The sequence below is a fragment of the Rhodamnia argentea genome, chromosome 9 (genome assembly GCF_020921035.1).
Source record: "Rhodamnia argentea isolate NSW1041297 chromosome 9, ASM2092103v1, whole genome shotgun sequence".
In the NCBI taxonomy this organism is placed as follows: domain Eukaryota; kingdom Viridiplantae; phylum Streptophyta; class Magnoliopsida; order Myrtales; family Myrtaceae; genus Rhodamnia; species Rhodamnia argentea.
Genome location: NC_063158.1, coordinates 22,369,708 through 22,390,113, shown reverse-complemented (window position 1 = coordinate 22,390,113; position 20,406 = coordinate 22,369,708). Strand labels below are relative to the sequence as shown.

Sequence of the window (20,406 nt, the reverse complement as noted above, 5' to 3'; positions counted from 1 at the left end):
TTCTTTAGCGCTGGGATTCCGACGTTCAGCACGATCGAGTGAGAGTGTTTTCAAGATATGTGACCTCTCGCCAGAGATTTTGAAGATTCCAATAATGAAAATTGACATGCAATTTTCATAAGGTACTTGACAAACGTCTCACGATTATAGCGCCTTTACCATCGTAACAACTTACAACAATTTTGAGGGAGTTTAAAACCAAACGCATCAATCAAGTTCTTCCCAACACAGCCCAATCCTAGATTTACTCTAGGAAAATGCAAACCCCCCTAAAAAAAATTACTGTCATTGGTTTCATGGACCCATTAGTGATGGGGTTCTCTGATAGGGTTCTCTTTTTATGCTAAAGCTCAATGCAACAGACGGTGCAAAATGTGTAGGCCTCTCATAAAAAGTTACTGTGCATGATCACTATACTTCTAAGACTTGTCAAGGGAAGTACTGATATTGAACTAACACCATCTGACAATCTCTCTGATTAGCCGGGTGCTGCCCAACTTAATTGAATTGTTGTTTGATCTAGCACACTGTGTAGCGCAATCCGCATGACCTCCTAGACAACACTTAGGACCTAATTTCACAAGGCAATGCTTGATTGCAATTGAATGAACCTCGACATTTGCGAATCGTTAATCCTAATCTGTTGGTGAAGTACCAAGGTTCAGGTACTGTTGGTCTGCCAAAATTTGAGGAGTAGTGTCCTAGACTCAAGCCTCATCAATGTGTACATACGGCCATGATGTTTTCCTTTCCTAGGCATCAACTAACTTTAGTGCACGGGTCTTGACTTTGGTTATTAGACAACATCAATGTCTATCATGAAAAGGCTAAATCAGAAACCTTGACAAATGCAAACTAATGATGCTGTTTTTCCTCTGTTTTTTTTTTTTTTTTTACCCCTTTCTTTGCCTCTCCAAATTTTGCAAGCAGAGTTGTCTAGTAAAGTTGCTATTTCCTTTATTATTTAGTAATTTCTTTTATTCTCTACCGAAATGATAAGTGATGATTCGTTTATTTCGCGAAAAACTGAATAATTTAGATTACATTTTTCTCACGATGATCGTTTGTATCGCTTGCATAAATGAATCAATGGAAATGATTAGACGTAAGTTGTCAACGATGACAACATTTTCCATCGACTAATTTCAAGCCATACTTTTTATGAAATTTTTTTCAAATTACTCATTCAAATAAAGCATTAAATCTAGGCACCCTTTGTTTGTTGGATTGTGCCTTCTCAAACTTACCTTTTATCATGACAATAAAAAAATGAAAAAAATACTTACCCTTTATGCCCAAATAAAAAAGTTTAGGTAATTATTTTGTCAAAACCAATCTTTTGGGACTGTCTTTTTCCACATGCCCATGAAGTCATATTACCTGTCTTTTTTTTTTTTTTTTGAATTCTTACATATGAAAAAGCCAATTTTAGTCCCACATCACATCGGTAGACCACTTTCAATGCTAGCCCTAAGCTTTTTCCTCTTGTTTCGCCAGCCTTTTTAGATCAGCATGAAAAAAGTGAATTGGGCTCAGTTCTGACATTACCATATTAACACTGTGTGATGTGTACAGCGTGTAATTACTCTCTCGGATGTGATGAATGTTGTGCTCTGTATAGCAGTACGAGCAATGGGGCAGTCTGATCCCACATTTAGTAATCCGAAAAGTGGTGACCAAATTTCCATTCTGGTTTAGCAATTATATATGGCCATTCAAATTTAATGATCACCAACGAGAAGGCACATGGATTCATCAAATGTTGGGTTGAGATTATTTTTATTTAGAAAAGAAAAAATTGAGATTCTATACCTTCTCAAGCACCCTTTTTGAGATTTACTATGCTTTTTTTTTCATGTTGTTCTGGTCAATTGAAGTTGGGAGAGATCTAATGAGGCTGCTAATTTTAGTAGCTACAATGTCTAGAGGGAGTTGTGTCCTATGTTAGCAAGAGTTGTCAAACCCAATCCTTTCCTTGGTACTTTTTGATGAATTATGTATGCAATTAGCCTCTTGGTTAGTCTCAACTGTGGTGACAATGTTGTAGGGGTTCTTGTGGAAAAATAGCTCAATGCCTAGTCGGCACGCATACACCAACAGAATAAAGGCTTAAAGAAAAATTATCTGTGAATATACGAGGAAATACGACTAAGAAGCAGAAAAGTATATTTTGAAGTTCTAGGTGTTTCGAGTTAAGGAATTCAAAACACATCCGTCGCAAAGTTTAGATTAAGTATAAGATAAAACTTACCCAAACATCGACTAAGAACAAAATCCAATGGAGACTTTCTCAAGGGAGGGGGGCGGGGACAAACTAGTGTTTGCTTGAATAGCGAAAACAAATTGAATCGATCTAAAATTTAGTTCAGTTTAGTTTTTGAGAGGCTATCTTGAAAATTCGATTTGTTAATCATATCGAAGTGAAATTTGGCTACTTGATTCGGTATAAGTATTTCCCAAATGGAACCAAACGGACAAACCGAGTTATTTTCTACATTTCTAGAATTATTTGTTACTTTTCTAGTTTTTTTTTTTCTCTCTTAATCTTTACTGGCTTGAGACCTTAACTAAATTCAACGACGATGAAATTAAACACTCGACGGCACTAAAAAAAGAGTAAGTGAAGAAAAAAAATTGATAAATTCGGTTTGATTCGGTTCGGTTTCAAGCCAAGCTAAACTGAAAAATTCCAGTTCGATTCCAAACCCCCGCTTAGTTCAATTCGATTCTGGCTCCATAACATTTCAATTCAAATTTTAACTCTCACTCGAACCGAACCGAACCGAATTGTGTCCGCCCCTGCCCTTTTCCCCCATCCAATTGGAAATGGAAAATGCAAGAACATGACAAAGTGTAGGAGGGTGTGTGCTGCGTGGACTGTGTACCTAGCAAAGGTGAATATGGTTAAAAAGATTTCCTATTTCTTTTATATATTTTTTATTTTTTATTTTATTTTAAAAAAAAAAATTATAGGGGAAGGGTCTATATCAAAGCCATTAATTGCAAAGGACCCAAAAAGCAAAAAAAAAAGTTGGGGGGAAGGGTGTTGGGAGGCAAATAGGTAGGCATAGCTGAAAAGGCCTTTCACTTCCACAAGGTCTAATATGCAACCAACCCGGACAAAACGGGTTCCTCCTTAAATGCCCTCCATGACTCTCCCCCACGCGCCATCCCCGGCGGTGCCCCACAACCGACGGCCCAGCATTTTCTTTTCCCCTTTTTTTTTTGGTTTTTTCAAGAAATATCTATAATACTTTTGCCCCCCCCTTTTCTTGTGCTTTTTTTTTCTCTGTAAAAAAAAAAAAGGCGCGAAACTTTATTTATCGAAAAAGGGAATGATACTTTAAACTCGACAGGATGGTTATCGTAAAATCGATTTAATTCCTCTATTAAGATCCGGGTTAATTTTGCTTTCCTTCCCCTTGCTATACGATGAAGATTTGATATTATGATCGGCACGTCGAAGTGTCTTAGACAAACTGTTTTTTTTATCGATATATTTGAATGAGGTCTTAATTTGGCGGAACAAATTTTTTGCTTATGTTTGTTTTGTTTATGTTGTATTGTCTTTGCATGACTTCAATATGTGTTTTTTTTTTTTTGATCGGTTACTTCGAGTTCGATCTGTGTTTAAGAAGCAATTGAAGAGTAATTATTAGTGGTAACTGCAGCAAATAGTATACATAGTTAAGAAGTAACTATTTTCATTTATAGTAAAAATGGAATCGTTGAACTATTTTTTATGTTGGAAATTACTTATAAAACCTAAGGTTGGAGGGGTGCAAAGCATCTTTAGACTACATCACGAAAACCAGCCTTAGTCTTCTTCAATTTTCAATTGCTTCCTCATTTTGTTTTCCCTTTTTGGTATCGAATGCCTAGGGGTGATTGGTTTAGTCTCGATTGATTCCGAGGTCGGAACTTGAAATCGAACTAGTAAATTAGTAATTTTGAGAGTCAAGTAATGTCGGTTTTTTTAAAATCCTTTTTCACCGAACATAAGCAAAGCTATTGTAGTTAATTTCGATCATATCATCAATTGGTACATAACATCCTATCTAGGACAGAAACCGAGAACTCAATCTGTCTAAGATTGGCTATTTTTTTCCAAAGGGACAATCAAATTAGTTCTCGCCAAAACCACCCCGAAACTAACTTGATCTATCAAACTTTCGTCGGTTCTTTAGTTTAACCGAGTCCGATGCATACCCGTCGAGATAGGAGTCCGACCTCTCATCCCCCTAAATATTTTGTCAAGATGATCTACGTCATTTTTTGCCCCTTACATCCTAGAAGTGGGAGTCCAATTCCCGGCATTCCCTTAACATAATAGCAATTGAACGCCGACTTGCCGAGGCAGAAACTAATCAATTGTAATATCGAATCTATCACAACTATATGATAATGTAAAAAGAAACTTCCTGTAAACCCTTTTGGAATGTGCTTCATTGATTTTTATTTTAGTACATTCTACTTTTGAGCGTGATAATAATATCCAAATCCTTCCAAATCAAACATGTCGATAATTCCGTTGGCCCACTTACTATGCTTCGTTTTAACTAAAAATTGACACAAAATGAACAAATTGTGTAATAGACCTAGTGAACAAATTTATGTACCCTAGGGAAAGATTTTGGTTATGGTCATGTCTACAAGAACCCTAATTTTAGCAAGTTGATCATGAATAGCAAACTCGATGAAAACATGATTAAGGAAACAAAACAAGAATCTCAACTTAGTAATTTTTTTTTTTTTTGGTGGACATGATTAGATGGACTCTTTTATTAGCAAGCTGGTTAACAAGCAAGGCTGATAACGCAGGAATCGAAGCTTCAATGACTCGCTCCAAGCGCGAATCGCTACTATAAGAGCCTACTTGTTAGTAGCCAGCCGAAACCGACATGTTTACCTTCACCATTGTTACTCTCTAAATTAAGAGAAAATATATTCTCGAATTAACGTCTCAGAGTTTAGACGAAGTAATTTAAGGATCTACTTAGGTCCTAATGGAAACATGATTAAGAAAACAAACAAGAATCTCAATTTAAAGTTTTTTTTGGGGGGGCGGCGCGGCATGAATAGATGGGCTCTTTTGTCTCTATGTGGATGTGGTTATGCACGCGCACCCTCTAGAGAGCGTGAGGCAGCACTAACATGTTTCCTTTTTGCCTCACTTTAGCCTTTAAGGCTTTAGCCTTTTGCTGGACAGGACTACTCCTGCCCACCCCACTAGAGATTGTTAGAATTATTGGTCGGCCTCTTTATAGGCTGTGCCCACCTACTTTGCTTAAATAGGGCGGCTCCTCCCTAATTAATTTGTCCTAAACCTTGCTAAAACAGAAATTAACTGTCACGTATGACGAAAGACGCCTTTGATTTTTCACTCGGTACGTCGTATTCGCGATTACTTTTTAAGTACCCGACTAGTTTTTACTATATGCGACGAAACGTTTGTGTATGCTGACTATAATTTGCGCAGGAGTCGAAGGACTAGGAAGATCTTCTGCTCTACATGATGACTCATTTGTTGTCCAGTGGAATCGCAGGAGTTGAAGAACTAGGAAGATCTTCTGCTCTTCATGATGGCTCATTTGTTGTCCAATGGAATCGCAATTGACGAGGGATAAATTTCGAAACTACCTTTCTTGACATGTGTTGGGAGTATGCGGCAAAAGTTCAATATTTTCATTCAAGAAGACAGCTCAAGAGGAAGCCTATGTCCGAGCCTATCAACATATGTAATTAGACCCACATTCACTTTAAAAAAATAAAATTAATGAGTTTTGAGCGAACTTATGTGAGATTTTTTTAAGCAAAATTTACACATGCATCTCAACAATCTCCCTCTTCCATGCGAGTTCAGTGTTATGTTTGCTCCCCCCTTAATTTATGTATCTTTCTGCATCGACTTATATTGACTTGAATCTTCAACACCCGCCTTCATCCCTGACATCTTTCTCCAAATTGAACCATGAAGGCTGTTATCGGGACCACGTTATTACACCACAACGTTCACCTACCCAAAAATCGTGTTGGTTAGGAGATTCATGCCTCAGGATATTTACGAAGCAAATATACATTGGGGGTAGAGCACCAATCAACCATTTGACTTTAATATCATTTGTTGGGAGCGCGTAACAAAAGTCTACTACCTTGACTCGAGAAGATCACCAAGATAAAGTCCATGGCAAAACTCGTCAATATATTCAGTTAAATTCACCTTCACCGAAAAACTTAAATCAATGAGTTATAGGCCAATTATGATATATTAACTACTTCACACTACAGCATTACACCAATTATCCGACATTAGACTTAATCTAATACAACTCATACATGCATCTCAACAACATGGATGAATGGTTGAAGATAATTAAGATACTGGATGAGGCAGTACCATGCATACCGTGCACGGTATCTTCTTTGATGCCTTAACAAATCTTGGCTAATGATTTGTTGAGGGATTAATTCCTGACTTAACTTTTTTAATATGATCAATGGTTGAAGATAATCAACATGCCGAAAGAGAGTACAAAAGAACAGAGAGAATACTTACCCTAATAACAGGATTTCGATTTCATCTAGACATGAAGGTGCATGTGCTTCTACAAATTATAGAGGAACAAATCTCGGTCGATTGTTAAAAAATCTTTGAAGAATTTGTATATAAAGATTTTCGCAGGGCCAATCGATTTTTAATAGACCATAGATATCCCACTTTTCTATTTCCTTTTTCCTCCTTACGAGGTTGACCGGACCATATTATGGAGTTGCTATGTTGAGAAGCCCGAGCATGTTACATGCCAAATATCCATATTTGCAATCTTTAGGTCAGACCTTGGTTGGCTGTAGTTTGAAGCCACAACTGGTGTGGCGGGTTTCAGAATTTATAATAAGACTGACAATTTATGTTGGTGTGCCATAATCTTATTTCGCACTTTACTTTATGTGGTGCTCATGTAATGTAAACAGGTCGTGCCCAATTTTTCAGTGAAATAAACGTACCTAAGGATTGTACACAATAGTAGCCTCTATATGGTTCATCCCTAATGATTCCAAGATTTGAAAAATCCTCGAGGAAATGTGAAAGGCAAAATTCCCTTTTGCAGACTGTTAATTTGGGGTGATTGTCCAAACCTCACGTGCACCATTGGGGCGGGGGTAAAAGTAAATTGGATAATTTCGATAATGCTTGTGGCATCATTTTGTTGCGCAAATCATGATCAATTGTCTTTTGCTTTATATCCTAAACAATCCCATAATCATGCTTTGGAAAATAATTTTTGACCCAACAACGGTTGGTCGTTTTGTCGCATGTTGAATATAGTAACATTGACTTCAAAGTTGCTACTCATGGAAAGGTTTGGCTAATCGATTGCCCTAAAACGGAGGGAAAAAGTACTTATGGAAGAGGTTACTCTTAGATTCGCATCAAGATCACTCGAGCAAAACCCAATAAGCTTTTCTGGGAATTTACAAAAAAATAAATATGATAAAAAAGAGGAGAATTTTCAAATAAAGACATGAAATGTTCTCATTTTCTCAAGTAAAAGTCTGCAATATTCTTATTATTTCAAAGAAGAATCCGACCAAATGTATTTTCATCATTTAAATTTTTTCTTTTTTTGCTTTTTTCCCCTTACTTTTTGCCGGTGGCTGGGCATCGAAACAAAGAAAAAAAGGAAAAAAATCAGAAAATACAAATAATGAAAATGCCTCTGGTCAGACCCTTCTTTGAAATAATAAGCGCGTTTTAGGCCTTTAAGAAAATGAAGGCATTTCATGTCCTTATTTGAAATTTTCCCTAAAAAAGATTAATATAACTTTTGGTCTTATCTCATATTCACATGCTCAACAAGCCAATGCGCTTTTGTGAAAACTGAAAGTATTGCCAATATGAAAGTGAAAGTTGCCGAAAATTAAGGTCCGGCAAAAGTTGGGGCTGGACAAATAAAGCGGCTTGTCCCCATGGAAAATCATTCATGAGCATAGAATCTGGCTCGAGTAACCTTATGTTATCCAAAATTCTGTACACATGACAACTCCGGCATTATGATATTTATCTCTCTCTCTCTCTTTTGTCTTGAAAAGTAGATTTTTTATGTCGGATTCTCAGACGTGCAGCGGAAGTGATTATAGGACGGATCTAGAATTTCATTTCTTAAAAAGAGATAAAAAAAGTATCGATTGTTCTTGAACTTTAGTCGAATATTTAATCAACTCTGTCAATACTTTTGACCAATTGAGTTGATAAGCTGTCTTCTTCGTTGATGCTCTACTGATGGCGTGGAACAAAAGTACCAACAAACGAAAATGAAGAAAAAAAATTACCGGGCCATTTACTGAATACCAATAACAACCTAAAAAATACCGACACTCTCTGAGGGCCTCTGTATTTTGTCGTGTCGTGTCATGTCCGACATTGTTCGACATGCGACCGACACATGAAAGTCCTGTGAGATTGGTCGCTAAAGCTGTTAAATAAATGCGTGGTTTAATATTTAATTACCCTAACACTCTCCCTTACGATGTACTAAACATTGACATATTTAATTAGGAAGGCAAGTAGGGCTTAGAAAGATTTGAATTTAGGACCTTAAGCTCTGATACCACGTGAGATTTTGTGGGATCACTGCTAACTGTTCTAAAAGTTTAAGTTGTTAGATGAAGGCATGGTTTAATATTTAATTACTATAACATCTTATATACACTTTATATTCATGTCGTCTCCCTCAACCTAACAGCTTAAGTTTTTGGGTTACACTTTTTAACATGATATCCAAACCTAGGTTACCAACGAATTTGGACTCAATAGTCACACGAGAGAGATACAGGTTGTTGTTACTCCGACCCATGGCCCAATGTGTGAAAGGGAGATTGTTGGTACCAACTAATGGGCCCTCGTCGGCCTTAACAAGGGCCGGTCGGCGAATACAGTCTCGTCTCGTCCACGAGCGTGGGAGCAAGCCGCCTGCACCCAATCATGATCTTTCTTGTCATCTAGGAATGGTGGCAATGGCACGAGATCCCCACCGACATCAAGGGCAGACTAGGCCTGGCAATTTTTGTCACGTGCTATAATTGGGTTCGATACTCATATCTAATTTATGTCATCGAAAAGCACCGATGCTGTCGAACTTAGGTATTTATAAATTGCGTCATTTTATGTAGCTAAATATCCTGTACAAACATGTTAATTTGTACAAAAAAAATTGAGTCTCGTTTAGCGAGGATCGGCACATTATATTTTTGTTTATATTTTAATCTCGAGAATCACTATGGCAAAAAAAAAAACAAATTAGAGATTCAATTGAAATTTTTTAAAAAAAAGTCAAAGATCTTATTGGGTATTCGACAAAAAAATCAAGGATATAACTAATATGTACGTGTAAATCTAAGTAGATTCACTTTATTTACCAGCTATGTAATTAGTCAACGCTTTATTCATATTGGGAATTCAGTCGAAATAAAACGCCCCGACACACAGTCTCCTCTTATCCAAAGTGATCATTGGGTCGCCCGAAAATCTTACAACCCTTCGTCATATTAGTGGAGCTTGATTTCTTGATTAGCACGCACGCAATTGCTAAATTCCCCCGAATGATCACGGCTCAACAATGGGAAACACAAAACAAAATAATTATTATTATTATCATTATAATAATATTAAGATCTGTAATAATAATAAATAATTTGCAAAAGAAATAGAAACCTAATAATTCCCTCGTGTCCCCACATTGCAAGCCACGCCCCCAATTTGTCTTATCCACTTCATTGGAAGCATTGTAATTCGTTTTTCACGAATGTTTGGTCAAACTCATTCCAATTTGTACGGATCCAATGCGATATAGTTCAATTTAAGGGCAAGATATATGTCTTCATGCTTTAATATCTAGGGAACTTTAATGGAATAGTTACCATGACAGTCTTAAATTTTTTGCAATTGTACCAATTCAGTCCTAAACTTTTTTTTTTCTCAATTGAAAGCCTAAACCTTTTGCATTTGTGCCAATTCGGTCTTCATCAAGCTAATTTTGGCCGGCCGGCGCTGAAGTGGACAATTTTTCAAATTTTTTAATTGACTTTTATTTTTTTTCCCTTCCTTCATTATTTTCTACTTGAGACCGACAAGGGTCGCCAAGGTTCTATAGGTCACTAGGCAAGGGCGGCCTTGCCAGCGGGCCGACTTGGCCATGGTGAGGCTACCCTCGCCCGGTGGGCGGCAAGCTCCGTCGTCCCTCACCAACCAACTCGCTATCCACAAGCGAAAACAAATAAGGAAGGAAAAAAAAAACAAATTAATTAAAAAATTGAACCGCATAAAAAAAAATTAAAAATTTGAAAAATAGTTAAAAATTAAAAAATAATAAGATATTATCAAAAACTGTCTACGGCGGCTTCAACAGGCTGAAATTGGATGAATGAGCTAAATTGACACAAATGAAAAAGGTTCAAGACTAAATTGGCACAATTGCGATGAATTTATGATTGTTTTGCTAATTTTCTCGAACTTTAATGGATGATCATTTGTAGGATTTCAAGTGGTTTTTTGTTTTCTTTTTGTGCGAGATCCATTGAAGAGGGGGAGGAAAATGGTATTTTGTACGTGCTAGCACTAGGTTGTTCCGACACGATATTATCAGATTAGTTGGATATTCTTGTTAATTCATGGCACATGGCTATAATTGAAGAGATAACTCTGACACAATCGTACCTATTGAAGGGCTCTCGAGTGTGTTGTTTTCAGAGTAAAGTATCGTATACCGAGTCTTATACTTTGATGAAATTCGAGAAGCACCCTCTATTTGCCAAAATTTTCTCCACACTTCCCGTTGTCCAAGGTTGCGAGTCAATCTTTTTCGAGGGGAAATTGATGCCTTTCGTGAAGAATTCGACCTCATTTGACGCAGAAATAGCTAATCTTTTTGAGAAATGCCTCGATTTTGCACAGGCAAAGAGTATCGATCGAATTTCGTCACGCTAAGATAATCTCCACGGAACTTCTCCATGTCTCAATCTTGAATGGCAATGTTGGATTTGCCTCCAACCGGATTCAAGGGCATTGTATCCCTAGACAAGCGTCCTATGTATTTTCTTGATGTAGGAACGAGATTTGCCATGGTTGCTTCCACAATTTACGGTGGACCTCAAATAAAGTGAAAAGAAAATGTTCGTGGGGCGGGGGATCCAATATTCCCTTCGTGATAGTGTCTCGCCGACAGATGATCGTAGCTTGAATAGGACAAGTACACACCAAAAACGGAAAATAGTAGGGCTTAGGGCAACAATTGTAGGGGTCGCGACCCCATTTATGTTCTGTTCTTAGGGTACAATCTCTTTTGTCCGGATCATGACAAGTACCCTCCAAATTCTCTGATGCTCTGGACCTTCATCTCCTTCGTTTGGAATCGATAAAAATAATGTCCTTATCGTTGTTTTCGACTCTTAACTAGTGTACATCCAAGACATCGAGTGAAACTTGGTTTGGAAAGGGTTGTTCCTTTATAGAGAATTTTCAAAATAGAATGTGGGTGTAATTTAGGAGAGCAACACACTCGCGTCACCTTAGGTAAAAGAAAAAATAATGACAAGATTTCGAATAAGAATTTGAAGCGGAGTCGTATTCTTAAAAGAGGGTTGAGGGTGAATTTTATCTCGAATAATGTTTCGAATTTATCGACCGAGTCTCAAATAAGGTCTCACATCGGCCGGCCAATATCTTCGCCGGTCGGCAAGCACGTATCACTCGCGCGGCACTTCCCAAGCCACGACCAAGGGCATTTTTGGGCCTGAGGGACTTGCCGGTTTCGAATCTTGTCTAAATAATTTAGATTAACACAATGTTTGCGACTGTTTAGATGCTTAAGTTGTGAATTTTCACAGGGATAGGCATACGAATAATTCATAAATTTTGGCACAATATATAATGTTATCTCTAAAAAGTAGCACCGGAAGAAGACCAGATAATGTTCCTCACAATGACTTTGGATGAGGCTATGCAGCTCATTCATCTGTTCTTCATTGGCCAACCTAATGATACCAAAGAACTTAAACGAAAAGAGTTCTTTCCGAAACATAATTATTAGCTCATTTTAATGTACAATATCTTTCATAAACTTCTAATTTATTCAATGCGATTTATGAACTTATGATACACATTCATTCTAGTCTCAGAATTATTTAAAAACCGTTCAACGTGGTTCATGTGCAAGGACGACATTGAAAATTCGATAAAGTTTAGGGATTCTCGAACAAATTGAAAGTTCGTCGACGACCGTTCTACGTTTATATTCGTTATTTTCCCCTCTTCCGTATGCTTTCGAGAGAAAGCTGTGTGAATGGAAGCGACGGTGAGCTCCCACGCTCGCGCCAAGTGCGCGTGGGCCTGCGAGTTTCGAAGCGAAAGATTGGCAGCGCGAAGCAATGAATAAAGTCTGCCGAGAAAAGCAGAAAAGCAGCGAACGAAACCCTCGACTTTTACGCGGGGGTTGCTGCTGCCTGCCTGCGCGCTCCCCCCGACAGCCTTTCATCGTACTTTCGGTCACGTCAGTCACCCGCACGCGCCGCATCCGGCCGTCCACGTGTCGCACGTCCGTTCGCCGCTCCTTTGCCTGATGCGGGCCGTACCGCGGACGTCGAGCCAAGTGAAGCCGGCGTTATTGTGGGACTCAAATCCCGATATTTTTCTCGACAATCGACATTAATTTTTTGTTCGGCAGGAAAATTTAATTATGAAAAAAGTCATTTCGAGCGCGACTTCGAGGAAGGTTTTCAAAGCATCCGGGTAATTTTGAAAAACAGTTATTTATTTATTTATTTACAAATGCCTTTTCAATTTTCAATTTTTGTTATTTTTAAAATGTTTATTTTTTAGGCCTTTGGAGCCAAAATTCATTTCAAATCCACAAGCTACTTTGCGACGGGGAGTCTCAAATACTTACCCAGACAAAGATGATGTTGGCTTAAATGGCAGTGGAATTCGTCGCTCCACTTGGGATTTTGTATCGAAGCCTCTTCAAGAATGCTAGATTCACTAGATCCATGCTAGGGAATGTGCCATTCGAATCACCTGGAATAATACATATCCAATCGGTAAAAAATGTACCGTTCGCTTCCGAAACTAAGAAACCATAATGCAGTCAAGTTACCATGAATCTAGAGTACATAGCCGATTAGTAGAGATGCATCGATGTCGGCCCGAATAGCAACTTATTGCTAACGCCACAAACATATAGAACATTTGCAGAGCTTAAAAACCTACTAAGTAAATGGGGTCCAATATTCATTTCATCTAAATTTGGTGAAACGCTCTCCAATGTGTGGTCCGGTGTTGAGTCTTATGAACTCGACTTCTTGAATTACCTTTAGATAGAATTTGATTGGACAAAGTAACATATACCCGATCACCTAACAATAAACATCTTCGACTAGTCTAATTCCAAATTTGACCACACAAATCATTGAATGAATTTCAAAGCAAGTGGTCTTGATTGAAAGTTGTAAATCATTTCAGCATCCATTCGATTTCAATCAAATTACATATCCTATGAAAAAAGTATCTTAAAAAAAAATTGCCCAAAATTATATGAAAACATCGTGATCGATACAAAAGTTTGAAGAAGACCCATCTTATTCGACATGCTTTTTCTTTTTCTATCATCTCTCTCTCGCATGGAGGCAATATGATTACCATATGGTGTCCACATTGTCTAATGCCAACAACTTGGTTAATAGCATATGAAATCTCCGTGTAATTTTTATAGCATTTCTTCTATCAAGAGCTTTATAATTTTTAGCGTCCGCATAATTGGATCAAAATCGAAGGGTGCTGAGTTCGAATTAGATTTATTGACATATGGTGTAAGTAATGCTCCTCATTGTTTCAATAATATTGTAGTATAATTTGAACTTTTTTCCAAACTATAGCTACATCTAAGCCCGTTTGAGAAATATAGGCATTCAAGCGCTACTAGATAATTTCAATTCTATTGGCCAAGTAAACAAGTTTTTCGAGTTGGACTATGTTCCGATAAATATGGAATGTCAAAATTTTCCAAATGACTATGACATAAACTGCGGAAATAATTATTTGGTATTTCGTACTTAGAAACACAAAAAAGAAATTTCTCGAAATCACGAACTCGTTGTGTTGAGTCAATATCAACTAAAGTACAAGTGGGATGGAGTTTGCATTGCATGAATTGTATGTTAAGTCCTAGTCCTAGACAAAAAAGAACTGTATGTTAAGTCATTTAGAAAGCAACCCGACCCACTCATTGTATTTATCAATAGCTACACTGTTTTGACCACAAAAAAAAAAAAAATTGCTACACCGTTCCTTGCTATTATATTTTCCCGGTATTATAAAAGCCAGTAAAATCCTTTTCAAATCTCAAAATTCAAAATGGTGAGTGAAGATTGGGTAAAAAATTCCGATAAATTTATTAACGATATTATTTATTAAATGACACATAATATCACTAACGGTTAGAATAACCTATACGTATGCAAGTCTCTTGTAAAGTCGATAACTTTTTGTCGAACTTTATTATTGAGTGCTTAACCATTCCAATATAAAAATATTATTATTTGCAAAAAAAATTAGGAAAAATTCCAAATAAAGACATAAAGTGCCTTTATTTTCTTAAATAAGGACTGACCTTCAAGGTGGCAAGGGTATTTTTGTCTTTTAATTTTTCCCCTTTTTCTATTTTTAATTTCCTTTTCGTCGTTTGCCGATCGGCCATCATCGATGCTCATAGAGGCCTACGCAAGGGATAACCTCGCCTCACCCAGATGCGGCCTCGCTTGTAGCCAGCGAGGGTGGCCCTCACCGGATCCGGGTGAACATCACCTCACCCGGGTGCGGCCAGCCCTCGCTTAGGGATGGTCGCGCCCGAGAGAGCGAGGGTCGGCTTGGGCGAGGTCACCGACGTTACTAGGTCCGGGCATTGCGAAAATGAAAGTAAAAACACAAAAAGGAAAAAAAAAATGAAGGAAAATAATTAAAAAATATAAGACAAAATGCTCTTGACCACCCTCCTTGAAGATCGGGCCCTCATTTGGGACTTTTGTGATCATTTCATATCCTTATTTGAAATAAAATTCACTCCATGCGCTTATTTGAGACAACGAGGGCGTTTTAGATTCTTATTTGAGACAATGTTCACTTTAGATCATTATTTGAGAAAATATATTTTAAGCTCTTATTTGAAATTTTCTCAAGAAATTATCATTTTCATTTCATGTATAATTACTGAATCGAAAAATAAAAGTTGTTGTGCATAAGACATCGTTACAAAAATCTGGCGCACTTTTTTTTTTCAGCCACGACGACAAGCACTCTCATCCCAAGACGAAGAGGACACGTGGCGAGTGATGTGTGGTGAGTAGGTCCCACTTTTTTCTTGGTCGATTGGTAGGTCCCACTTAAGCATTGCCAAAAAGAACTAGATGGGTCATTGTCTCAACCAGAGGCTGTCGGTTGCCGATAAGGTTACATCGCTTGATCGGACGGCTCACAACAGCCAAAACTCTGATTTTTAAAGTTTTTTAAACCCCAAAAATAGATTCGACCAAAAAAAAAAACCCAAAAATATAAAATAATTTTTTTATATCTTTTCATTTCTTTTTATTAAGGATAAAAGGCGGCTTTTTCATAAGGAAAGTTGTAGAATTTTTCGAGTAAAGTTGTTCACGTCAAATCGTCGGCGGTAATTGGACCGTCTCGTCACCAATTTCAAGCAAGACTTGGCTTGTTTCTATTCGATTGCTTTTTAAATCAAAGAATTTAGATTAAATTGATCTAATCAAAGTGTGAAGGAATGAATTGATATCCTATAATATGTTTCTAATATTGACATTGTACTTTTCTCGAACGTGATGTGTGCTCTAGCATCATGACATCTTACCCGAGTATTGGTTTCTTAGTTTTAGAAGTAAATGATACCTTTTTACAATCTCGGCAGAATTTAATAGAATATACATATCTTCAAAACCATGAAAGAAAAATCACTTGCGTTTTTGGCATTAATGGGGAAGTTTGATCAATAAATCTAAACATTTTGCTGAATGTGCAACAAAGTCAAGCATATTCAGTGCAATCAAGTCATTGGACAACTTACGACCAAAAATTATTATCGCCTACAGTCTGGTGGATATTCATGTATTATAGCATCGCGCTAAGTTAAAGGCATTCACGGCACGTTCTTATCTAGGTTTAATCTTATCATATAGGTGTTAATTGAGTATTAGGCGCACACAATACGTTCGGGTGTATCCACCAACACTTCAAGATTTCAACTTTATAAATTGGGGATTCATGTCGTTTTGATGCAATGTGGGCTACTGTTGAAAATGATATATTCAAGGACAAACTGTTAGGCGCATGGTAGGATTGAAGTTGAAGCCCAACATCAGTGGAGGTGAAGAAATCAAGCCTTTTTGCACTGAACTTTGATGGGCCAAAAGCCTTTCTTACAATGCAAATTGCAAACAGCTGTTCAAATTGTCAACACCGCTATAGGAGTAAAACCTCCACCACAACTCACTTCCCAAGCATTCCGGATCTTGCACACGACATCGATGCAATAAATTAACAGATAAAATACATAAATGAAGACCGATCTATTCTGGTCATGGTCAACCCTTTCTTACCCCCACTTCCATGCTCCATTGCAATGGCAGGAGCTGCAGCTTGACCACCTACTGAACCCCTCCTAATCTGGCTTTTAGTTGGTGGGGTCTCGCCAAAGGGATGGAATGGATGTCATGGTGATACAGAATCATCACCAAGATGGCGGATGTGGCAAACATGGGCACAGGACCGAAGAACCAGAGAAGCAGAGCCAGAGCGAAATAGATTGCTCTAAGCCCAAGTGACAAGAACTCACCACCCCTTATGATGACCACCTTCATATCCTCCTTGCTGATGCTATCGTCTTGTGTGGTGACGAGATAGTTCGCATGGATGAAGTGCCTAGCTGACTGGAGGAAGAATGCGAAGGCCAGGATGAAGCAGGCCAAGAGGCTCATGTACTTGATGGCAGTGGTCGATGGGTCCAAGTCCCCAAGTCCCCCAATTAGCCGGAACATGCTGCCGACGGTGGAGCTTGCGATCCATGCCCCGAGTAGAGAGCTGAGAGTGAGAGAGACCGAGGCTAGGAAGGTTGCAGCTGTCACGCTCGATGAGATCACGTTCGTGGCGAAAGTTCTCTTGTCGAGTGTCAACTGCTCCCACATTCAGAGATCACTTGTCAGTTCGTCACCATCTTACAAAAGGGCAAAAGAATGACAATTATCTTACAAAAGGAAATTTTGAGAATCTAAGCAAAGATGCAAGAATAGAGATGAGGGACTGAGAGCAACCATGAGATCTCAAACTACCTTAATGATTCCTTCAACCCAAGCTCTCCTGTCAACGTTCTCAACACCCATGACTGTTGTTTCAGGGGAGTGCCGGTATTTATAAAGAAAGAACAGATGATAAGTGAACATGATCACCAGCCCGCTCGGAACCAAAAGCAGATCCAGATCTTTCTTGGGGAACATCATGCTTTCCTCCCCCTCTGTTTCTGAAGTTCCCACAAGTGCAGAATAGAATGATTTGTCTTGTTGGGGTTTTTCCAACCTTAAGGAACTAATTAATACTGGAGTGAGCAAATGCTTGGAATATACTCAAAGGATCATTGACTTCGGCTAATGGGACTGAAACTACTTCACACGTCTCCAAAGATAATGCTAGGGACGTGTAATTAGTAACCGCACAGTCTAACTTGCACGCTCATAAAGCAATTAACAATGTTGCAGTCGCATATCAGCAGTCAGCCAGCCATATCCCACGGAATGCAGAACATAAAAAAAAAAAAATGTTAAAACCTTGCGACCAAGGCGATGGCAGATCAATACATAATCTCCTCTGGCAATGTAAAGTGAGGGCAAGTAATCTAGCAGTCTAGCACTGGAGTCATCTCATGATTATCAGTCGGATCACTACTTTTTAAATCAAGGGCTCGTGAGTTCTGCTCTGGTTCAACAACCCTTAAACAATAATGGTACAAAGGCCGAATGATCTTGACTATTACAAACTTTCATGGGGTTGATTTTCCATGCTAACCCATGTAATGCAGATTAACTGGGCAATGGAAGGCAACAAGCAGCTTTGAATCTTCTGTCTTCAGGCAACTCTAGAGATCAAATCAGAGAGAGAGAGAGAGAAACATTGATCCAGGCTTCGAAGTACTTCTAATTCCAAAGAAACGACATACATTGTAATTTTTCCCGCTAAACCCAACACTTCAAACGCGATTTCACACCAATAGCTACCACAAAAAACACAGCTTCATCAATCGTTGCTAACTCAAAACACATGTACATGAAGGACAAGAATCAAGCCCTCTCGCCTCTGATCCTCCTCGCGAGCTGGATGTCCTTGGGCATGATGGTGACCCGCTTCGCGTGGATCGCGCACAGGTTGGTGTCCTCGAAGAGCCCCACCAGGTACGCCTCCGCCGCCTCCTGCAGCGCCGCGACGGCGCTACTCTGGAACCGGAGGTCCGTCTTGAAGTCCTGCGCGATCTCGCGGACCAGCCTCTGAAACGGAAGCTTCCGGATCAGCAGCTCCGTGCTCTTCTGGTACTTCCTTATCTCCCGGAGAGCCACCGTGCCGGGGCGGAAACGGTGGGGCTTCTTCACGCCGCCGGTCGCCGGGGCGGACTTGCGGGCCGCCTTGGTGGCCAGCTGCTTCCTTGGGGCCTTGCCGCCGGTGGACTTGCGTGCCGTTTGCTTCGTTCGCGCCATTGAAGACAAAGATGAAGATGATTTTAGGGTTTTTGTTCTTGTTGCTGAGAGATTTGGAGGTCGGAGATGGTGGCGGGTAGCGAAGGAAGCGAGGGGATTTAAATTGGGGGATTCTGGAGTTCTCGCGGTAAACAAGGGAAGATACCGACCGTTGGAATTCGCTTTGTTTGGACGGTTCAGATTGTTCTTGGTGAGGATCGGTGACGTGGCCACAGAGGTTGCGCTGGCACATGTCGCGTGGGATTGATCACGAGCGTCTATAAGGAAGGTAGGGATGAGAGATCGACGGACGTGGTTCGCTTTGGCATTTGCACCCGGATCGCGGATGAAAGTGCACATACTTAAAGCGGTAAAATATTTTTAAAAAAAAAGCTTTTTCTAGGTATGGATTTATAACACGGAAAACGCAAAAAATATGCCCAAAAACTTCTCCCGCGAAAAGAAGAAGAAGAGGAGGAAATACCCTCGTTTTCAAATCTACAAGTTACATACCTCGCTTGCGTAAACTTATCAATCTTACGTGATTATCACTTTTTAAAATACCATCATCCTTCTCCCACAGTCTATCTATAATGTCTGTTGCATCTTTCTCCTCGTATAGTCTCTTTGTCTCCCCCGAGCTTGAGCTCGGACCGAATCCGACGTCTTGTGGCCATGGACACCCCATATGAGCCTGTCGACATGGCCATTGGAGCTCAAGCTTCCTATTATTATTTGGGAGGTTAAGACGATAAATGATCTTCGTGAATTATTCTGTAACTTTGTCGTGAATTTGTTAAGCTAAAACAAATTTGCAGAAAATTAACTTTCGGGAGCCGGGATATTTAAGCACGTGGCTTTGTGAAGGGGTTATTAAATCTTTTAAAGGGTCGGAAATGGTGACGCAAGTTAGAAACGATGAAAATGCTTCGGAGGTTAAGGAATATTACGAGCTTTAAAAGAACTAAAAATTTATCGGTTTTTGTAGTATCCAAATACATTGTAATCAAGAAAAACCAATTGATGAGATAGTTTTACTAAGCTCTATATGCATAGATGAATATATGGTGTTATTGAGGAGTTGATGATGAAAAAGTGTCCGATATGGTATTTATTGGCCAGGTTGATATAACACGAAAGCACATTAGATAATCAGCCAAAGTAAAAATTCGCAGTGTTAAGATTACTCGGGCATTATAAAAGCCTTACTAATGACTTTGGTGGTTTTTTAAAAAAAAATTCTTACTCATTTGCTTTTATAATGAACACCGTAAAAGATTTTATGAGACCACAACTAATTGCTCTAAAAGCTTAAGCTAATAGAAGAAGGCGTGGTTTAATATTTATATATTCCAACACTCCCCATCACGCTTAGTCCGGTCTTTTTGCCTAGTACTAAGCGTGGAAATATTCATTGGGGAGGTAAATAAGGGCCTAGAAAGATTTGAACTCAAAACCTCCCGCTCCGATACCATGAAAGATTTTATGGGACCACGATCAACTGCTCCAAAAGCTTAAGCTAATAGAAGAATGCGTGGTTTAATATTTATATATTTCAACACATCGAACTTTCTGTTTATTTACTGAAATGTAAAATAACATTCCAGCATTATCAAATATCTTTACATT

The 20,406-nt window shown here is 38.8% G+C and overlaps 2 protein-coding genes across 3 annotated transcripts; both read right to left on the bottom strand.

Moving 5' to 3' along the window:
• Positions 1–754: 754 nt before the first annotated feature.
• On the bottom strand, positions 755–18,884 carry LOC115739708 (histone H3.2). Of its 2 annotated transcripts, XR_004015266.2 has the most exons (2): positions 18,328–18,884; positions 755–767 (listed from the first exon to the last, which is right to left on the bottom strand). XR_004015266.2 is itself a non-coding variant. In XM_030672931.2 (1 exon), the coding sequence occupies exon 1, from the start codon at positions 18,796–18,798 to the stop codon at positions 18,388–18,390; it is 411 nt and encodes a 136-aa protein (XP_030528791.1). In that variant the 5' UTR covers positions 18,799–18,883; the 3' UTR covers positions 18,221–18,387. The 2 variants fall into 2 exon arrangements, 1 of the variants encoding a protein (XP_030528791.1); XM_030672931.2 differs by lacking the exon at positions 755–767 and having other exon boundaries at positions 18,221–18,883.
• LOC115739707 lies at positions 16,549–17,753 on the bottom strand. Its single transcript, XM_030672930.2, has 2 exons — positions 17,386–17,753; positions 16,549–17,229 (listed from the first exon to the last, which is right to left on the bottom strand). The coding sequence occupies exons 1-2, from the start codon at positions 17,551–17,553 to the stop codon at positions 16,705–16,707; spliced, it is 693 nt and encodes a 230-aa protein (XP_030528790.1). The 5' UTR covers positions 17,554–17,753; the 3' UTR covers positions 16,549–16,704.
• Positions 18,885–20,406: the final 1,522 nt, after the last annotated feature.